The sequence below is a fragment of the Anolis carolinensis genome, chromosome 4, assembly GCF_035594765.1.
Source record: "Anolis carolinensis isolate JA03-04 chromosome 4, rAnoCar3.1.pri, whole genome shotgun sequence".
In the NCBI taxonomy this organism is placed as follows: domain Eukaryota; kingdom Metazoa; phylum Chordata; class Lepidosauria; order Squamata; family Dactyloidae; genus Anolis; species Anolis carolinensis.
Window position 1 is genome coordinate 50026839 of NC_085844.1, and position 23196 is coordinate 50050034.

General features: G+C 38.3%; 1 protein-coding gene and 1 long non-coding RNA gene across 2 annotated transcripts in view; one reads left to right on the forward strand and one right to left on the reverse strand.

The window, feature by feature from the left end:
- Positions 1-4561: 4561 nt before the first annotated feature.
- On the forward strand, positions 4562-14217 carry LOC134298612 (uncharacterized). The gene is made up of 2 exons (XR_010005709.1): positions 4562-5944; positions 12617-14217. It is a non-coding gene; the product is annotated as an uncharacterized LOC134298612 (long non-coding RNA).
- Positions 14218-17529: 3312 nt separating this feature from the next.
- Positions 17530-23196, reverse strand: part of LOC103279490 (chloride channel protein C) — a 75564-nt gene continuing 69897 nt past the window's right edge. Inside the window, exons 15-16 of the mRNA XM_008114863.3 lie at positions 21661-21756; positions 17530-18962 (exon numbers count right to left, since the gene is read on the reverse strand). Coding sequence (XP_008113070.2) covers positions 18732-18962; positions 21661-21756 — 327 coding nt within the window. The 3' untranslated portion in view covers positions 17530-18731. The remainder of the gene's footprint in view (positions 18963-21660; positions 21757-23196) is intronic.

Genomic DNA, 23196 nt, shown 5'->3' on the forward strand with positions numbered 1-23196 from the left:
CTACATCACCGTGTAGAGGGAAGGGTCCCCAAGGCTGCACTCCGCATATGCCCGGAGGGAGAAAAGGGAAAAGGGAAAGGCTCCGCCCCAATGGGGGTCTCATGAGGGGAGAGGGGGATGGATGGCAAAATAAACGGGTGGGGTCTTTACCTGCCCACCTTAATGTCCACCTCCTTCCTTCTTTCTTTCCTTCCTTCCGCCTCTGCTTTTCTCTCCTTCCTTCTCTCTTTCTCCATCTTTGCCGGCCAAGGTCCACTCTTTCCCTCTCCCTCTTCGCTCTCTCTCTGTCTGTGCAGGTGCGGGACACAAGCCCCCCCCCCCCGCCTTCCATAGCAACCCCCCCCTTCTCCCTTTGCTCTGGGCAGTTAACGCGGGGCCAAACCACATTCATGCCTCCGTGCGGATAGAATAGGCAGCTCAAGCTCAAGCTTTAGCCGAACTGGGCATAGAACCGAACCAGACCATACCCTCCCCAAAGGACATTGTGCTCAGTGCCTATCAAGTGAAGTGCCTCATACTTCAGCCCTCCTTCCAGGTGTTTTGGACTCCCACTCCCATCATTCCTGGCCTCAAGCTCTTTCCTTTTCCCCCTCAGCCACTTAAGCTGGAAGGAGGGCCAAAATTTGCCCATGCCTGGTCTTTACTGTGCGATGAATACACTTTGGCCCCACTTGAGCTGCCAAGGCTCCTGGGAGTCCTAGTTTTATCTGCCTTGATATTCTGGGTTACATGGCTGTGTGGAAGGACCCTCAGTACTCTTCCACACAGCCATGTAACCCAGAATATCAACACAGAATAACCCACAATATCTGCTTTGATCTGGGTTATCTGAGTCCACACTTCTATATCCCAGTTCAATGTGTGGTGCTAAATTCGCAAATATAGTAATTCCTACATAACATTACCATGTATTGAACTGCTTTTTCTGTCGTTTTGTTGTAAAAACATGTTTTGGTGCTTAATTTGTAAAATCATAATGTAATTTGATGTTTAATAGACTTTTCCTTAAGCCCTCCTTATTATCCAACATTTTCGCTTATCCAACACTTTTATTTTTCAGTGATTAGTTGGGGGGGGGTGCCAAAATTCTGTTTGCTTACACTTGAAAATTACCTAGGGTCAGCCCTGCTCACCCCATTCTTAACTATGAGTTGTTTGTAAGTCGGGTGTCTATAACTCGGAGAATGAGAATTGTGCAAAGCAATTCTGCCAATAGCAAGTACATAACAAAACAATGTGCAATATACAGAAAGGAACCTGTAACTGTACAAAACAGAAACAGCTTCTCAGAATGTCTTCACCTCAAGAGGAAGGAAAGAAGGACAGTCAGTCACAGAAGGGTTTGTAAAATGTATCTAAATAGGAAAGGGATGAATCTTAACTCTGAAATTTCACTTGCCATCATTCAGAACTGCAGCAGCAACTGTGTTGATTTCGATTCAAGGATTACTTCATTGCTGCTTTTATTGTTTCTTGAACAGGATGGAGCAAGAACATTAACAGAAAAATGAGGCCTCCCTCTGCTATTGGAGTTGTGGATTTTCTTCCAATCAAGATAGAGATCTCTTCCACATATAAATAAAAGCAAAGCACTTTTTGTACTGCAATATTTTGCACAGCTACAGTTTCTCACAATGTCATTTTGAAAGGGTGCTTGGCGGAAAACCTTCTCACAGATGAAAGTAATCTGTCCTCCCCAATGAATGTACAATTCCACACACCATATAACTTTTCCAAAGATGCATGAGAAGATGGCACTAAACGAGACCACAGAATAAGACAGGAAAGTCCTAACTATAACAGTGTCAGCTGTTGCCTAAGAAAAGATTCATGACACATGCTAAACTACCTATTGCAACATGACCAAAGGAAATCACAAGGGCTGCATTCTCCTCAGCTCCCAGATCCCTTTCTGCAACCTTGCCCCCTTACTTTAAAAAACCTCCTTCAAAAATAATTGTTTCTGTTCCTGGAAGCTTCTAGAAACAGTAGTTTTGCCCAAAAAGAAGATGGTGATATAAATACTTGCTCTAAAACATTTCCCATAAAAAAAATCAGGAGCAGACCTAGTGAATTCAATGTTTGGTTTGTTTTCTTTGGGAAATGTTGGTGTTGGCATAATCCAGGTTGAGTCCTGGAGACTCAGCATCCCCCCACCCAATTTTTCAGATCTTACCAGTTCTAACTTTTAAACATATGAATCAGTAGAGTGAAGAATATGGCAGGCAACCTCTGAGGATGCCTGCCATAGATGTGGGCAAAACGTCAGGAGGAAACACTTCTAGAACATGGCCATACAGCCCGGAAAACACACAACAACCCATAATATGCGCATTGTCATATACCATAATGCAATTACAGGACAACTTCCATTTCCACGAGCAATGAGTTCCCAGATTTGGGAAATTGTTCTGTACAAATAAATTTTATTTTTATGAGAGAGAATTGTGAGTTCTATACATTAAACCTCAGCAATACTGTACATCAAAATTATTGCACAGAAAAACCCTGTGCACTTTGGCACAAAATTATAATATATTACTAGGAGAGATTTTTAACAATTTTCCTGCACTGGAGTGTTAGCTGTTTTGCTTTTAGAAGGTGAACAATTCAACTCATATCAAGGCCATCTCTTCAACTGAGCAGTTAATTATAAATGAGCTAATTAACTATAACATGAGAATCAGACTAAATACAAGACAGGTTTTCTGCCTCTTGGATATTGAAAGCATCATGGCAAGGAATCCCCATAAATTCAGCTAGGTTGCTTCAGCATTGAGTGTTTGCTTTAACAGAATATTTGATGTCAAAATTAAAATAAGTCTAAAATACAGGTATAAGAAAGAAAGTCGGTTCAATATGATGAGCAATCCTGAGTTAAGACATTAGTGTATAACTTTAAAACATTCAATATGGTGCAAGAAAAGATAGTTTAAGTTCAGCTATTTGTCTTTGACAGAGATATAGAGAAAGGTGAAGGGAGAGTGAATGAGAATTAGAAATAATCAGCTTAACCTTAAAATCATTGAATTCAGGTTATGCTTTGAGGGTCACTAATAGCTAATATGAAAGGCAATTAATCTTATTTCATTGCAGCTATCAGCATTTTGCTATTACATTTTGTTATTTAGTGAGCCATTCATATAATAGCAGCAGAGTGCCATGTGATGTTACCTGCAACCTTCAAATAACAAAGGTCATGGCAGCTCCTTTCTTTCCAGAAGCTTGCTTGCCATTCCTTTATATGTGAAACTGTCAATGAAAAACAAACATATTTTTTTCAGACATGCTCCTGATACTCATTCTTAGAGGGACACCAGCCTCACCAAACTGCAGACCTAGCTAGCTTATAAGCTACACGTCATCCATCTAAACCATCCCATTAAAGTGGAGGTAGCAGCCTGTTTCTCATTTAGGAGCACTGGTATGTTGGTGCTGATGATTCATAAGACAAACAGTTTTAGATCAGGCTGAAGGCCTATCCAACCCTCCATTCTTTTCTTTCCCCATAAATAAAGTCTCAAGCACCTTCATAAATTATGTTATTTTATGGAGGAACCTCAAGATTCTCCCATAAAAACTAAATACAACATGATGTAGACACCATAACTTTAATCCCCCTTCTCTTCCCATCTGATTTCTGTAGCAACTTTGCCTGATGAAGGGACATTGAGATTGTAGAAGGTTTTTAGAGAATGTTGTGGTTTTGAGTTGCAGGGTGTCTAATAAAGATATCATTCCAACGTGACTTTTGGAATTGGCTATATATACAACACAGCTAATCCATTTGTATGACTCAAAAATACTAAATTTGCCCAGTCAGCAGTAGAATCCTATACTGGATGAATATGACCTTATTTTTATCAGTTTAGCAAATCTAGCATGATTTCTATTGATTTGATCTACCTACAGTAATTTCTAACCTTTTAAAAATATAAGTTCTCTCTCTGCCCTGGAATTTATCCAGCACAGCTAAACTATGAATTTTAATTCTGGCATTTATTTACTTGTAATGTGTTTTAACCTTATGTCTATGTCTTTTAATATATGTGTTTTAATGATTTTATGGTTTTATCTATGTCGTACTCCACTTCAAGCTTTAAGAAGAGATAGCTAAGAAATTGTTGTTGTTGTTGTTGTTGTTGTTATTGAGCCCCTGGTGGCATAGTGGATTAAAGCCTTGTGACTTGAAGGTTGGGTTGCTGATCTGAAAGCTACCAGGTTCGAATCCCACCTGGGGAGAGCGCGGATGAGCTCCCTCTATCAGCTCCAGCTCCATGCGGGGACATGAGAGAAGCCTCCTACAAGGATGATAAAAACATCAAAACATCCGGGCGTCCCCTGGGCAACGTCCTTGCAGACGACCAATTCTCTCACACCAGAAGCAACTTGCAGTTTCTCAAGTCGCTCCTGACACGAAAAAAAATATTATTACTCTGTCAAATGTTATTGTTGGTATGCATGCAATAATTGCACAGACAAAAAAGGTCTAGTTTGAATTAAGAAAATGGAAGGAAGTAACTATGCTTTAACAGAGCAAGGTGAGAACTTTAGCCATCCAGGTGTTTCAGACTCTGGCTTGGGGTCGGGGGAGAGAGACATAACTCAGGATGATAAAAAATATATATATTTCACCCAGTGAATGCCCTTAAGGCTTTCTTCACAGGGCAGTTAGCTATTTGACAGCCTCCCAGAAGCAAGCCTACACTGTGACCTATCCAGCTTTTCAAAACCCTCCTCCCAGTATTTGTGCATTGCCAACTATAGGGTACTCTACATCAGTAATTCACAATCTTTGGTCCTCCGGGTAAGCTGGCTGGATTTTCCAGAAGTTGAAGTCCAAAACAACTAAAGGACCAAAGGTTGAGAACCACTGCTCTACATGGATAGTAAAGATGTGCTTCTTCCAACAGGCCTTTCCCCATTGACTCAGTTTATAAATTCTGCTTTGAATGTTTTAGATGTTTGAAATGATACTTATCCTCATTGTTTATTTTATGCTTTGGATTTTAGCATCTGCATTTTTATATGTGTTGAATTTTTTATTCACAGTGAGATATTAATAGACATAGGAACCAGTATACAAATAGATTAAATAATCATAATACTGATAATCCCTATCTAGTGACAATGCTGGGTGCATCTGATGGGAGATGAAATCCCAAACATCTGGAAAAAATATTTCCCATCCTGCTGCAAAAACTGTTTGATAGACATCATGAAAATTGCCATAATAATACCTGCAGTGTCTTGGAGACAAACATATTCATAATCTCCATTGAGCTCCGCAGGTGCCAATGCCAAAATTGCAATGGTTTCTATTTTTCTTAATGATGAATCAGCATATTCCATAAAAGTTCTTTTGTGGTTCTTGGTAAAACCTTAGTTAGAGACAGAGGGCCAAAATCAAAACCATATGGATGACAGTTATAAAACTATTATGATCCATCATTTATGTGGTACCCTTAAATGTATGCTGTGCTTCTCCAATAAAGAGTAAAACATGCTCCTCCTAATTCTGTGTTACAATATTAGACAAATGCTTGTTTCATGGACACACTGCAGATAGAACATTAGAAAATGGTTTTGAACTTCAGATAAAGGTATATTTAAGGAGGAAAACCAAAACTGGACTTCGTGTCTTGTTACCATGTATCATACAACTTGTTTTCAGTATCATGTCTTGCCGTGAATCTAAAGACATTCTGCTGTTACTATTATTGTTGTCTTATCTGCCTTCTTGCTGATTCCTCCTCCTGATGACCCAATCTCAGGCTTTTCTTGAAAATATTTATTCAGAGATTTACCATTGCCTGCCTCTAACATATCCTCCAACCTTTCACAGATGACAGCTACCACACAACATTACAATGTCATCAAGATAACCATTTGCTCTTATCTGAGCCTACTGGAAAGAAGATGGAAGGGGAAACTGCACTTAGAAGTAAGAAATCATTAGAAACAGATGCCATACTAATACAGATGCTTCAAATTACAGAGGTAGAAACTACAGGCAGTCCCTGGGTTACAAACATCCAACTTACAAAGACTCATAGTTAAGAACGGATGCGAGACAAGAAGAATTGAGAGAAATCTACCCCTAAGAAGGGAAATTCATTCCTGAAAGAGACATGGGGAAAGGTTGTCCCCACTGAAGCTTTCTCACCAATCCTTGTTCCACAACAAGCCAAATTTTCCAAAATTCAGTTATCATGGGGACAGACATCTTCTAAATAGGGGCACAGACAAAAAACAAACAAACTCCACATGGATGTTAACCCTTCCCAATGCTGTTGGAGTTACACATAAAAATGTGCTTGTTCCAACTTACATACAAATTCTACTTAAGATAAAACCTACAGAATCTATCTTGTTCATAACTTGGGGACTACCTATATTTATATCTACCATTTAAGATATGCAAATGACACCATGCTTCCAGCTGAAAATACCAAAGACTTAGAATGAAGCTAGTGCAAAGGCTGGTTCATAATGGAGCATTAAATAAACAAAAAATAGACAATGGGTAGTTCACAAATTCCCATACCTTGGCTAAGTCATTAATCAGAATAGTGACTGCTGTCAAGAAGAAGAAGATGGCTAGAACTTGGAAGGGCAGCTATGAGGAAGTAGACAAAATTCTAAAGTGTAAAGATATATAACTGAATACATAAGTTAGGATGGTTCATATTATTAGAGTTCCCATTTCTATGTATGACTATAAAAGCTGGAGAGTGAAGAAAACTGATAGAAAGAAAATCAAGTCCTTCGAAATGTGATGCTGGGGAAGACTTCTACCGATACTGTGAACTGCTAGAAAGATCTTGGAGAAACTCAGAACTCTCTTTAGAAGCCAAGATGGTTAAACTGAGATTGTCATACTTCAGACATACCATGAGAAGACAGAATTCAAAACGATCTTAACAGATTAGAGAGATGGGCCGAAACTAAGAAAATGAAGTTCAACAGGGACAAATGCAAGATACTCTACTTCAGCAGAAAAAATGGAATGCAAAGATACAGAATGGGGGACACCTGGCTCAACACCAGTACGTGTGAAAAAGATTTTGGAGTCCTCGTGGACAACAAGTTTAACATGAGCCAACAATGTGATGTGGCTGCTAAAAAAGCCAACTAGATTCTGGCCTGCATAAATAATCCAGAGAAGTCATGATACTCCTCTATTCTGCCTTGGTCAGACCACACCTGGAATACTGCGTCCAATTCTGGGCACCACAATTGAAGGGAGATGTTGACAAGCTGGAATCTGTCCAGAGGAGGTCAACTAAAATGATCAAGGGTCTGGAGAACATGCCCTATGAGGAGCGGCTTAAACAACTGGGCATGTTTAGCCTGCAGAAGAGAAGGCTGAGAGGAGACAAGATAGCCATGTACAAATACGTGAAGGGAAGTCATAGGGAGGAGGGAGCAAGCTTGTTTTCTGCTTCCCTGCAGACTAAGACGTGGAACAATGACTTCAAACTACAGGAAAGGAGATTGCACCTGAACATCAGGAAGAACTTCCTCACTGTGAGAGCTGTTCAGCAGTGGAACTCTCTCCCCCGGACAGTGGTGGAGGCTCCTTCTTTGAAGGCTTTTAAGCAGAGGCTGGATGGCCATATGTCGGGGGTGCTTTGAATGCGATTTCCTGCTTCTTGGCAGGGGGTTGGACTGGATGGCCCATGAGGTCTCTTCCAACTCTACTATATGATTCTATGATTCTATAAGGTAGAAGGCCGTGGGAAAAGAGGGGGACTGTGTTACAAATAGATGGACTCCAAATTCATGGCCTTGAGTCTTAAAGAAAATGATAAGATGATTTGGAAGTCTCTCACTTGTAAAGTCATCATAAGTTAAAATCAGTGTAATTCCAGTTAACAACAAGAAACAAGTCCCACTGAACTCAACAAAACTCATTTCTGACTAAAAAAGTAATTTTTACAAGCAATAATATTAGTTATTACTTTTTGATTGACAGAAGCATCAATGTTGTTATTTTTGTATAAATGATGAAAATATGTCATATCTTTTTAAAAAAATGGCATTAGCAATATTATGTATAAACTAACATTCTCTTATTACTCCTAAAAGTAACTAAAAGGAAGATCAGCAGTAATGAGCATATAATGTGACAGAAGCAAAAAGAATCTTTTTAAAAAATAGCACTCCTAATTCTAGTAAGCACTGTTAATATGCCCTTTTGATATAATCATACTATGGGAGTTCATAATGAAAGGCTTTTATTAAATGCTATTCCCACAATCTGAAATTTCTGGTCAGCTTTAAAACATTAAACACTACAAAGAACATCATACTCCAGCACTGCAATTTTAGCAATGACCTAGATAATTTTAAATGCACTTTAAAACAAAACTTGTAAAGGTTAAATTAATTTCCAGGTCCATTGAATTAAGACTCCAGAGTAAGAAATCTGCCTTTCATTAAAATAAGAAAGGTCGTCAAGAAGTTTCTTTCCCCAGCTGCCCCATTTTCTTATATTTATGTAAGGGTAAAACAAAGCAAAAACTTTAAAATAAAGTCTAAAAAAATTAATAACTTATCTCCAAATACATGTATGCATTCAATTCATTTAAGCTGGTAGGAGCAGTGTTATATAAAAGCAAAGAGTTTAAATCATTGAGTTTAATGGAATCTGCTCCTAGATAAATTGTGTACAGGATTGTAGCTGTAGTAAATAGGTACAGAATTGTAATCCCATAAATATTTACCTAAAAGTAAATCTCACTGATCCCAATGGGCTTGGATCCACATAAACATTAATAGATTGTGCTACACATTTTTACTTTAAATGCAAGCAGTTATTGGAAAAGGGGAACACTTTGCTTATTGCAGAAGAAAAGCAAATGTAATAAAGTTCTGGCACATTTTTTTCATTATCTATTTTGACTCTAAAATTTCCAAGTTCATATTATTATTATTTTAATTCCATTGCTCTCCTTACCTATAAAATCAATTCCTTGGGGAAATTACAGACCAGCCAACAAGGACTTGGGAGGAAGTGATCCTAAAGTCTTTTTAGAGTAACACCACATCAAACTGGTTGTTTTATGTGCCAGATGAACCCTTATAACTCTTGAATGAGGGTTCTCATAGATTAGTAGGTGGGGATGGCTAGGAGTCACAGAGTCCAAGAAAATGTGAAGTGGAAACTAGAATGAGAACTTGCTTGGCCAAGATCATTTGCTGTCTGAGACAATCAACAAGGTGGTGAAATGTCCTCACTGTCCATATTTTCATAATGGCTACATTAGCAGGAGTCTTTCTTCTTCAGTAGGGCCTATAAATGTTTCTATTAATAACACCCATATAACATTTGCATATATTGTTTACAGGCAGCCCTACACATTTTGCAGGTTTGACTTTTGTGGATTTTGGTATTCAGAGATTTGATTAATATGGTCTCTCTAGAAATTTCTTTTCTTCCAGTGTGACTTTATGGTCAACTATCAGTGGAAATAGATCCCAGAGTCATACTGAAGGAACTAAAAATACCTAGAGATGTGTTATCTCAGAATAAAGGTGATATTTTTTTAATTTGTGAGCTTTTTTCCACTTTTGCAGGTTTTCTGCACCCTTTACCCTAAGCAAATATAGATGGTTGACTAATTATATTGTGTTTTCTTCTCTGCTGTGGCACCCCACTTACAGAATATCCCCTCATTGGAGACCGCTCTGGTACCAATATGGCTATCATGCCAGTACCTTCTGAAAACATGGTTGTTGACTAACGTCTTTCGGAACTAACTGATTTTACATGAGTCCTCACATATATAATGCTTTTATTGTGGGTCATCCTGTGATTTTCAGATAAATGGCAAATTGCGCACTCTCAGCATTTGAGAAAACAAAGATAACCCACCTCTGCAAAGAAACCCCCACGATAGGTTTGACTTAGAGCCACAAGTCAAAAATGACTTGAAGGCACACACCAACAAGTAAAAAGAAAAAGATCCGTAAATATACATACCAAATCGATTCACGCAAAATTTCTTAAAAGACCTACAAAAATGGAATCATACCAGCCAAGATTACTCATATAGCAAGATGTTAAAACTTTTACTTCTACACTGACAAACTTCCTAAATAACAGAGCCTTACAATCTATAAAGCACAATCATTTGGAACTTTAAAAAAAATACACATACCGTAAATGCAATCAGAAGATTTTGAAATGTAATCCATCATAGCAATAAAAATAAATCTGTACCAAAGACTCTCTTTCCTTTAAATACAATCAAGTGTTCAGGATTCTGGTAAAACCCAAGTGTTGATCCCAACTGCATAAGGTGCACTGAATCAATAGGAATTTAGCATTTTATATGTTCCATTTATTTCCTAGGTCTACTCTAGTTAGTATTAACAAATGGATTTCGACCAAAATATCTCTGCCCATATTCCTTGCTTGAACTCAAATACTTTCAGCTTCAAACCTTACATGTACCATATATCCTCTTTTCCCTGAACAAGTCCTCTTTTTCAGTGCTATTTTTTCTAAATGTCTGGGGACATTTTTTCCACAAAGTCTATTGCTGTTTTGCTTCCTTCCCACTGTTGCTTCCTCCTCATCACAAGCCCCACTGAGAGTTCCTATAGGGCAGTGGTTCTCAACCTGTCGGTCCCCAGATGTTTTGGCCTTCAACTCACAGAAATCCTAACAGCTGGTCCCCATCTGAAGACATCTGTGCCCCTCTCTAAGCTGGTCATGGACCGTAATAAATTATTGATTGATTGCTAAGAGCTGGTAAACTGGCTTGGATTTCTGGGAGTTGTAGGCCAAAACACCTGGGGACCCACATGCTGAGAACCACTGCTATAGGATAAGAAAACCTCCCGAGCAACATCTAGATCCCTCTGGGTGAATCTAAGGTCAAATTCCTCCAGAGGGTGACCTGGAGGATCTCAATATTTCTAGAGAGACCATGTTAATAATCAAATCAACAAAAGTTAAACCCACAAATGTGTATTTTATACATTAAACAACAGCATTGTCTAGTTTTATTAAAACCCATGTTCTTTTTTGGTCCTTTCTTTTGTTTATTTCCCTTTTTGACAATGTGTGTAGCCATCCTCATTTAGCATTTGTTCATATGTTATATCAGCAGTGTGATGGAGGAAAGATGGGCACAAAGCTGTCCTCTATCACATGGGAGCCCAGAGTGGTACATGAATCGAGACTGTGTAAGTATGACTCTGCAAGGAATTATATACTCCTCAGTCTGACATTAAATGAGATAACTTAAGCAAAGCAATTATAGTTCAGACCAAAAATAATCTAGTCATGCATTATTTTTTCATAAAGTGACCAACCAAATGCCTACAGGAAGCCCATAAAAGAAACCAAAAAGGAAATTACCCTACCCTTCTAAACATGTCTTTCTTAATCAATCTTGCTTAAGCTTTGTCCTATGTAGAAATATAAAAGTATGACATACAAATTAGCAGCCATCTTCTAGTAGATTATGCCTTTAAGTAGGGTCTCCTTCTACCAGACAGGATAATTGTCTTACCATTTGCTTGTCACCTTTTGATGCTGAGCAAGACCAAACCACCAAACCAGAAAATAGCCTGCGTCCTTTTCTTTTTTTGAAAGTGAATGCATGCCAGCTATAAAATATGAGATAATGAAAAGCTTCATCTGTTACCAGTAATGTCAATGAGCTGTTAAGAGAAGGAAACTCGTCATTTTACAAGCAAACACTTGGCGAAATTTAAACAGATTGCAAGGTTTTAGTGAATGCTCATTTTCCCTCACTTAATCAATGTCTGTTGAGAGGCACTTTTGCTTTCATTTTTAAAAGATCTTGGAAAAGAAATATCTTTCACACACACACCCGCAAACATGTCCATTGTACATTATTTTTACATTCTCCTCTAAAAATACACCACTGTGCCAAACCTAAGCTTCTTTTTCAAGGGTGGAGATTGGGAGAGCCATTTCCCCCCATTATGTTGAGCCTGGCCTGATACCTGGAGTATAAATATTGAGCATATAATAAAGGAGAAAGTGATTCAGTACCTTTATCTAGGCCAACTAGGATTTACATTGCTGCATGGATGAATGCCTTTATTTTGTTCAGAACACAGGAGCCATTATTCAAATTGAAATACTACAGACATCCTTGTACTACAAAAGTGTAAGAGATGCAAAGTGTGGTCTGCTGTTTCTCACTGATCATTTTCTAGTTGTTATTCCTGCACTCCTTGTCCTCCAAAATGTCACAAAAGAGAACTGGAACATGTGTGGCCAAGCAACATTGGAAAGTGATCAGGATAGAAAAGTTATTAAGGAAGAGGAACACACACACTAGGAAATGATGTAGCAGTTCATTTTGCCTGATGCTGCTATGAAGGGCAAGATACTGCCTTTTCTTTCTTCTCCTTCCTAATTCTATTTATTTATATCTCACTTTCTTCTCTTAAATGGAACTCAAAGGGCTCACAACATTATAATTACCAATTTATTCTAATTTCTTTAAATATATAATATAAATGACTTTCTATATATTCATCTAATCCTACAGATTGGGACATTATTGTTCAGGTAAGTGAATAAATTGCATGCATACAACCTTTGCTCTTTCGACTTAATTTGCAGCAACTGAAGTAAGTTGAAGACAAACTGGGAGCAGCAAGGAGAAACTAGGACATTACAAAAGCAGTTGAAGGAGTAGGACATCTGAAGTCAGAATTGTCCCTGCCACATTGGGAGAACCGGAGGGTATGTGCACTCCAAGCCTCATCCCAAAAGGAAGAAGAGGTAGATTCCGTCAGAGACTTTGGCACACATGTATTGGATATGGAAATAAAAGATATGAAGATGGAATAAATATTTGAGACCCAGCCAGTGGTGTAGTCATAAATTTTGAACTGCAAATACTTATCATGACAAGTCTGAAAGGCAGGCTCCAAATGAGAATCCAAAAATGCAGCAGCTCTGTACATTTCGACATATTGCTTCTCATAGTCTTCTCTGCCTTCAAGAATAGAACTTTTATAAAGTTAACCAGTTAACTGCACATTGAAACTGTGATAATTGTGGTACATATTTAACACTTCTTTTCCTTCCCATATCACATTCAGAATATTTGCATCTTTTCTGAACAAAAATATTGTCTGGTGTTTTGTATTATACTTTGAGTTGCCTTGTGTCCCATATTAATTGAAAACAGGATACAGATTAAACAAATGTGTCTTTATTTGTTCCGTAGGAATATCAGAATATATTCACACAAAGAGAGACCTACTATGAGGACTGCAAGTAAATTCAGGGGGGAGTGTAGATGCTGCAGTTTTCCTTACTAATAAAAGCTACCAGCACTGACTCTGGAAGACTAAGGTTTAGCTATTGACTTTTGAATAGTTACCTTCTATTAGGCTTAGAAGAGGGCAATGGTAAATCCCTTCTGAATAACTGCCTCACCACATTGAGAAATTTCCCAGCCGTAGGACACTTCAGACTCTTTTCAAGCATGGAGAGGCACTGAGCTTATTACATGAGTTAAACTACTTCTGGCAGTTATGCATAGCCCTCCGTGGTTGAAAAAAGGCAGAAGTGTCCTGAAAGGAGGAAACTGGCAATCAGCCTCATCACATTGAGAAATTTCTCCCTTGTAGGATACTTAAGCCTCTTTTCTAGTATGGAGAGACACGGAGCTCATCACATGTTCCAGGGCTGAAAAGAGGCTGAATTGTCCTGAAAGGAGGGAACTCTGAACATGGGCCAGCAATCGTGTTGAGAGCTCCAACCTCTTATTACACTTTGCTCACATCTTTACAACTGAAAAACAGGTGTAATGGGAACCATAAAAGTTTCCCAATCTATTTCATTGCTCAGCCGTCAGCAATCTCTTGTATTCTATGTGGTTCGATGCAGATTAATAGGATCCCATGGAAAACAATGGTTTTAACCTGGATCACTACCTCTTGTGTCCTCTGGGGTTCGATGTAGGTCAATAGGATTTCATGGAAAGCAATGGTTTTAACATGGATCACCATCTCTTGTATCCTATTAACTTTGATGCAGAACCATAGGATCCCATGGAAAGAAATGGTTTTAAACTGGTGTCAATTTTTAATGTAAGAGGGTTTGGACAGGGCAAGGGATCTCTTGGTTTCTGGATATTGTTGTTTCTCCTGGTTGAAAACAAAAAGTAATACTGATCTTGTGATGAATGTAAAATAAATATATTGACAATTCTTAAGTTTCCATGTGTGAGTGTGAGTGTGATGAGGAGGCAGAGGCTAAACAATGTAAGAGAGGCAAATTCTATTCTTAAAGGGATGGTCACCCATGCTTTCCCTTCTCAATATGATGAGGTGGTAAATATTGCCAAGAAAATTGTAGGATAAGAACAGCATAAACTTGAAGGCATGCAGCAACAACCATATTTATAATTATGCAGGAATGTGATAGGCAGCAGTGGCAAATGTTTGCAGTTATATAATCAAACCCAATGTCCTACCTAGGTTAAGAACAGCTTCCTGCAGTCCCCTAAATATCAGCAGCAGTATCATGAAAAAGAGAGAGGAGGGGGAAGATGATGAACCTCTGTGAAGCTATAAGAGCTGGAAGCATTTCTCGAATCCATTTTTGGTATGTGCATTTTGATGAAGCTCTGTCCCTTTGAATTCTGAACTACTATTTTCTTGGAAACACTGTACAATTTCTATTTGTAATATTTTTATATTGAAGCTCAGATTTCCACATCTGATTCTCCAAAAGGTGTTGATCAAATCATTCAATGAGTGAGACCGTCTCAAGGAATAGGTCTTCCCAAATTGCAGAGATACATCTCCAGATGCTTCCTAGCCATTACCAGTAGCCACTCATATAAATCATGGAGCGCATCCACATTCTATCTACAGACAGCCCTTTAAACTTCAAGCTGGACAGACATTTTTGTCTTATCAAGATGGATACTTATTTTTACAAAATGGAGAATTGTTGTCTTTTATTGCTTTCTAAGTATCCAGCAGGCTAGGACCATATTTGTGAAATATCATACAGTATCAAGTGAATGTTGGTTCCAGGACCTCCTGTGGATAACATGCTAAAGCAAGATATGCCTACCCATCAACATTTTGGATTTTTTTTAAAAAATAGTTGTGTTGGTTGAATTTGTGGGTGCACAACCTATGGATACAAAGGGTTGGTTGTACCTGATAAGTTCAGTTTGAGAATCTGTAGATCTTTCCTCCAATTACACTTTGAGATGACACTGGGCATATGACATAACTTTGAGATAAGCCATTCTCACTCCACATTACCACCACCACCCTTTCTATGCCTCCTTTATAACATCTTACTTGACAAAAAAACCTGGATTTCTTAAAAGTTTGCATAGATTTTGATGTCTTGCTGATTGGTCTTAAATACACAAAACCACAATATGGCTTCCTATATTTATCTTATGGCCAACACAGCTAGGCAACCTTTCAGATGTTAATACATTAATCCATTTGCCCCAAATGACTTATTATAAAATACTTGTAGTCCAACATCACTTGGAAAACCACAAGATCATTTACACCTAACTCTAAAACATCACCACTTATCATAATGGTCCTGAATTATATACAATGGGCATGGCTCTAGCAGAGTGAGGCATGCTTTAGACCACAGTTTCTCAAACTGTCCTCCTCCAGATGTTTTGGACTTCATTTCCCACAATTCCTAACAGCTGGCAAGTTGGCCAGGATTTCTGGGAGCTGAAGTCCAAAACACCTGGAAGAGCACTTTAAACAAATCTGTTCACACTGTTCCACAGTAATGAACACCTAAAGAAATATTTTGCAGGAATAAATAGAAGACTTTGCAAAGATATTGGCTAACACACAACTATGTCGGGAACAGACATTACATTGCAGCATTAGATAACTGGGGGTTGAAGGCTGAATAGTCATTCTTTCCATGAGATTTCCAACCAACAGCTTGCTTTGCAATATTGCACTTGTTGAGCTAAAGGCCTGACATAGACTGATGTAAATCCAACTGTGAACCAATGTGCAACAGATACTCAACAGATGTGCTACTGACTTGCTGTTTCGGTTCTTTCAAAAAGTTCTTTTTCCCTCCGAAGGAAGTAATAGGAAGTTCCTCCCCTGAAGAAAAAATGGAAACTTAAAAAACAAATCACTAACTTTAATTATTATTCTTCAGGGAAAATAAGTATTTTGAGGGTTGCATGAGTAGAAGCATTGAGTATCATACCGTGGGACTTAGGTCTACTTGTATCATCTTTTCACTTGGCACAAAACTGCTGAGAATGATCCAAAAACGATAAACATCTACTGAGGTCATTTTTTCAGCACTGTGGTGCTACAGTTCTATTTGAACGCAGTGGGCTGCCCATGAGACACATTCAGTTCTAATGAACAGGCCCTTAGCAATTTGCAAACATGTTGGAAAGAGTGGCATCTAGTGGTTCCTATTGGCAGCTGGGCTTCATCTATCAAATGAAGAGTTTTCCTAACAAAATAGGCTACAGATGTGAAATCTAAGCCCAAATAAAACAGGCAGACATTTAGGTCTTTAAATGCACAATTTAAATGAGGAAGGAATACAATGGAAACCAGCAGGGAATTCTAATTCATTCTTGGGAGTGGCGTTTCCATCCTCACCATAGGATGTGTCAGCATTGCTTTACTGAAGGCAATAAACTTTATTCCCAAACAGCTGAGTGTAACCTCGTAAACTAACATGATTGAGAAGATTCATTTTAGAGGAATGAACTGTAACACATCATTAATCTTCATGCTCAGTGATTGTGATTTCTTCGCTATATTAATTAATAAACATTGTAATATACAGCCAAAAAAACAGGTAGTCATTTGAGTTCTTTAATCCAACACCCCTTGAAAACTCTTTCAATGAATATCCATAATTATGTGTGAATCACTGAGACAGCTATGAAGGTTTGCAGTCCAGACTGCCAAAGGCACCAGAGCTTTATCTTTTTCATTCAAAAGCCTGTCTTGCTATCAGAAACAGCTCAGCTGAAGATATTCAGCAACTTATGATATGTCTGGCAAACATTTAAGAGAGAGCATTGGCCATCTTATGAAAGGAGCATGAGTGAAAGGACAATCACAGAACTGACATGGAGCAAACCTAATGAATAAACCTACGTTTTGTGAAACTGGATTCCAGGAATTGTAGTTTAAATATAGTTTTTGGCTTACATATTACTTTTTTCTAATCTAACTGAATTTCTTTAAGGATTTGTGTACTTTCCACACTTTCAGCTCCCAAATGAGACCGGAAAATCAGTGTTTTAAATAAACGACTTCTATTTTGACATTTAAAATGAAGAGTGGAACAACTAATTCATCCTCTCATAATTTCGCAATCAGATCTAAAGAAGAGCACCATCATATGATCCACCAGCCCCACACTCACTCTTCCTGGAAACCTTATTTATATACTAATAAGCCTGCTTCCAGCATGAGCTCACTCCCCAACTTCAAAATCCTCCAAGTTTATTTCTGAATAATCATTTGCTCAGCTACTTCATGAGGAATTTTCTTTATTACTTTGCTTGCATAAACTCTAGTAAAATTATTCATAAGATGAATCACATATTCACATAACAATACATGCAAAGAAACCGCTAAATAAATGTGTGCCTTTATACACTGGGATGTGAGCAATAATTCCTATTCAATTTTTATTTACTAGTAAAATAGAAAAGGTTCCTGTCATAAATGTTGCCCAACAGTGCTACAGGCTGACTCCATTTATCTCAGGGGAAAATGCCAATAACATGAAGGTACTAAGAACAAAATTATCTGGCTGGCACCACCACCATGAAATGAGTTCCTAACTTTCTGGAGAAAAAATTGCCCGAATAAATGAAGGCAAACCCAGCAATGACTTCGAAGAATCCGTTTCCACCCCAGTGGTTGAAAAAGGTTGCCATTTTCCTCTGCTTCCAGAGGAAGATTTGTATGTTGTGGTCATGATGTGTGATGTAGATTTGCTGTATGAAAACAGACTTTTTCGTTTTCAAACCTAGATTTTATAACGTTTAAACAGGAAGTCATGTAATCCCCTATGAAAAAAATATTCAAATGATATACCTGACTGGTTTCCTGAAGTAAAAACAATTCATTTGTGGGGGGTGTCCTTCCACCCTGGGGTGCTATGACATTTTCTTTCTCTCCAGTGTCTTTAGATCTGGGATATACAGTAGATCTGTTGCTATGCAAACAGCAATTCCACTTCAGGTTTTACACCTATTCCTCTGGGTTGTGCAGGAATCATGTAGTACAGTAGCTTATTTCCAAAAGATATTCAACAGAGAGAGAACTTGATTAATCCAGACCAAGCACCCTCAAACTCCAGCCCTCCAGCTGTTTGGGCCTCCAGTTCCCAGAACCCCTAGCCAATTTGTTCAGTGGTCAGGAATTCTGGGAGTTGGAGGCCCAATAAAACTGTAGGGCCGGAGTTTGAGTATGCTTGATGCAGACTATATGTGGACTTAAAACTGAGGGTTGACTTCAAACACCTTAAATAATAGATTCACCGACCACCCTTGCTCCTACTACACACCAATTATACACTTGTATAACTGGAATGTGGGAAAACTGTATAGCAGAAACTCAGCTGTATGAATCCAAAGACTCGATCCTCTATTCCTCCATCTAATAGCTTCTTATAATAACCTAACACAAGACTTCAGAAACTAAGTATTCCCCAGTCCAATTGCTTGTTAGTCTAAAAGCTCATCATCAGAATGAGGCTGCTGCAATGACTCCTGAAGTCCCAATTTCTCTTCCAGCTGGAATGATATCAGATCTTTTCTGGTGATTATGCCAACAACCTGATTCTGTAAATCCACAACAGTCAAGTGACGAAGGCCCAGAGACCGGAAAATGATATACGAACGCTGCAGAGAGAAATGAGCTTGAATTGACATGGCTGATTTGTTTATGTATGGCTCCTGCAAGATGAAAGAAATAAGATATTAAAGAAAATAAAGTAATATTACGCATGGTTCTGCATTTTTTAAAATCTCACTTATAATTTAAAAGGATCAGAAGCACAATGTAAGGAACCCTTTCAGTTTCCACTAGGATTAGGTTATTATTGGAATATACACAGATCACGTAGCATAGAGCGGCTAAAACTAAGCTCTGTTGGTGTATCCAAGGATTCTGCATGAACATAACCAAATATTACATGTATTCATGTGGTAATTGGAAAAAAAGAAATAACTTTTGTACCCAAAATGCAGGCATTCTTTTAGCTGAAAAAGCATCTCAGCTAAGACTCAGGACTTTATCACACAAGACTAGCAAAGTGGAATTTTGGCAGGATAATAGCATCTTTGGCCGGTTCTTATCTCATGGTGTTTTGTCCATGCTGCAGTTGCTTTGCATACCATCTTTTTGTGTTATGTGCAGTTACATTAATGGTTAAAACCCATTAATGTAAGGCAGCAGCTCTTGAATATTTTCTTTTAAAAACCCTGAAAATCCCTTATCTAGATGACCCTTACTCAAAATCGTGTTTTTCCATAAAAGTATTGACAGGACATGTTCTGCCTGACATTTGCTCTTTGCTCACAATATAAGGTCATGCAAACCTCAATAATGATTTGGCTTGATGGATAATGCATACATGGGATGAACTAGGAACATGTCACCTGAGGATAGTACATATGTGGAACAAACTATGGACACTTCACCTGATGTGATGAGTAATGAGTTATATAAGTTACAAGGCAAGTACGCATGTCCAAAAGGATTATAATAGTAAATTCCATTGTCAGTTAACTTTCTGTGCATGGTTGTGTAAAATTCTATAAATTGGAAAGCCATTACAGGCAAGGGGTGGCATTGTGTTTTCTGGGCATCGGCTAACATTGTCACCTGCTCTTGGCCAAAAGTAAACTATCTTGAAGACAACTTCTGCTGTCAGTCTGCTTTCTTCATCCGCATCCAAACGAAATTCCACAACAAATGGATCTTAATAGCACTGCTTTTCCATTACTGAACTCTGTCTGATAAGTCCCTTCCATTGCAGTTCCAATATGCTAACAGTCAGACGCCACCAGTGGGCATGATTTTCCTGCTCTCCTCACTCCCTCTCGCTAGTCCCAAGAAGGTTGGGTTGTTTTTCATTTTTATTTGTATTGATGTAATCATGGAATTGTGGTAAAAAATAAATAAAATAAAAATTTAAAGGCATAATGACCAACTGTGCATAGGTTGGATTTTGGAGGCTGTGTAGAAACAGATTGCAGAACAATGGATTGTCAAAGCAGCATCATTACTCTCTCACACAAAAGTGTGATAATTAATGTTTTAAAACTGATATGTTTCCATTCCCTATACTATTGTGATTGCAATGAGACAGCAGGCAGGTGTGATAAAGTGCTAAATGTTAATCCAAACATGGGATTCTTCTTTCTGTACTAATGTTGGGAGAAACCACACACAACTAAGGTGATTATATCCACACATAAAGGTCAGGTATACAACAACATTTGTAAAATGGAAGCACAAAGACATTTTGCTGCAAGAATACTAGTTAGGAAACAAGATGTTCAGACAAATGATGTAGCTGCCAAAACAACTTCATGTGTAAAAAAAACCCCTAAGGTCAAATCTATATGGTAGTATTTAGTGCACCGTCATGATGGAAGGTTCAGCACAGACACAGAAGTCCTAAAAATAAATACAAGCACCTCATGGCAAGAAAAATCTTCCTTTTTGAGATTCTTTCACAAGTGTATAGTTTTTAGGTTAGACAGTTTCATTACACTATTGTTGGGACTGACCTGTTTAGAAGCTACAGTTGGGAGTCCAAGAAAGCATATGATAGAACTGCTTGATCATTTGCAATGTTTCCTCATTGTTTTAAATATATTTATCAAGCTTTAACCACTAGGGCCCAATATATCTATCACCTGCCACATCTCTTATGTCCCATTATAACTTCCAAGATGTATAAAAACATCTTGTTGATGTAGTTTTATATATATCACTTCAGGAGCCACTGCTTACCAAAAGATGTAGGACAATCCTTAAAACTGTGTTATGGTTACAGCTAAGTGAAATGTTGCAGTATATATGACCTATAAAGTTTCTCCCATTGGTACATGATATTGTAGAAGCATTCATGGGAGATTCATAGAAATGCCTTTGGCTTCAACTTTCTAGTGCAGCAATTAACATGTAAATGTCAAAATATCTCATGTTAAACAGACAAGGGATTTTCATTGCTGTGTCATTAGAGACATGGTTGGAGACAGAGACAATCTCAAGAACAATGCTATGCATATTGTTTTAGTAGGAGTCAAACACTGACATTTAAATGATGTGTTCCATTATCACAGTATCTTTTTGCCAATCTGGAATGTGTTTTAATCACAAATCCCCTTGAAATCATTGCCTTTGTTGTATTTTCTTGTTGGCTCATTGTATCAACATCTGTTATGTTTATATAATTTGAATTAAAACTCAGGAATGCTGTTTGTACTCTGCTACTTTTGTTGAGAGTGCAACGTCCCAAGATTGGCAGTGTTTATGTAAATCAGTGTAGCTGACAGAGCCGTCATAAACAGAAGGGAAAAATATAACAAACACATTGTTCATAGAGGAAAAGTTTGTTTTCAGAGTTGGCTTTACTCTTACCAGATTGATGAAGAGCTGCTGATACAGAGGGTCTGTACTATAGCAATCCAGCATAATGGCCAACCGTTGCTGATCGTGCAGTTTTTCAGCTCTGATCTAGAATAGACAAAATCACTTTTACTTTGAGCAGTTTATTAATACTCCAGTTTCCTAGCAATTTCCTTACCTGATGGTGAAAAGCCCTGTAGAAAGTAAAATTAAAAGCTGTTCGCCTCTTGTCTTTAAAAATTAATCTTCTTTACTTGACTTCTTTTATTGACTGAGGGTTTTATCACAACATGTGATGTCTCATGGGCCATGTAGTCCCCTTCCTAGTACTATTGTGGCAGACGAAGAGGAAAACTTGGGTTTCCCACCGTTTCAGCCAGAATTGGAGCCCCTGCACCTGCAAGATGTTTGCCCACAAGAAGTCAACCAAACAAGCCTTGAGCAGAATTCTCCCCCGTTCTCTCGCAAAGATAATTATAATCGAGATAGAGGCGCTAGGGAGGCGAATCGCCGAAGCGCCAGAATCGCTGCCAGACAATTAGCTGATTAAGCCTGTTTCCCTTGGGAAATCTTAAGGAGTCATGCATCTGGACACAGTATGGGTTTCACTTCTTGTTCCCCAGGGAAAGTGTTCCTTGGCGGGAAAACAAGATCCTATATAGGTGTTTACCCGCAAGGAAATCCTTGCGGAGTCAATTCGTCAGCTTCTGGAGTGAGATCGTGTGTGGACTACGCTACTCCAGTTCCTTGTTCCCAGGACCTTGCCACGGACCTTGTTCTAGTTCCAAGCCTGCCTTGTACCCCGGACCTCGCCACGGACCCTGTTCTTGCTTATTGCATCTTGTTGCCTCATATCAAGTCTTGTTTGCCAAGAATCTAGTTTGTTTTCCAGCCTTGTTGTCAAGCTCCATTGGACTAAAGGACCCTGTCATTTCCCCACACTTTGCTTGGCAAAGTGTGTGTTTCGGTTATTGGATTATAACTTTGGACTCTAATATCTCATATTGGACATTGATTTCCTGGACTATATTTGACCTTTCCTGAAAGGTCTACTTCTGAACTTTATTCAACACTTGTTTTTATTGACTTTATATATTCCTTTAATAAAGATATTAGATAGATTCTGGTCTCTGCGCATGGTTATTGGTGCTCTGCAGCCTGGGTCCTGACACAACACTTCTTTATGCCAATATATTAATCTGCTCCAGCTAGTCTCGTGCTCTCATGATGATGCTCTCTATTACAACCTTGACACATTTGCATTTTAAATATATATTTTTCACTTTTTTGTACCACACTAATGTCATTTTTGTTGCCCCTCACTTCTTGATGGGTTAATCTATTTCTTTTCAAATTGTGATAGCACTACAATGGAAAAACAGTATGATACTAGGACATGCTACAATGTTATGACAATGTACCACTAACAAAAAAAAAATAGAGTAGGAGATCAAGATGGATTTAAAAATACTACAAAAGACCTATTTCCTGTCTGATCACCAGAGGTAGCCTGGAACTTCTCTGCCAGAGATTTCCTTGGAAATCCTT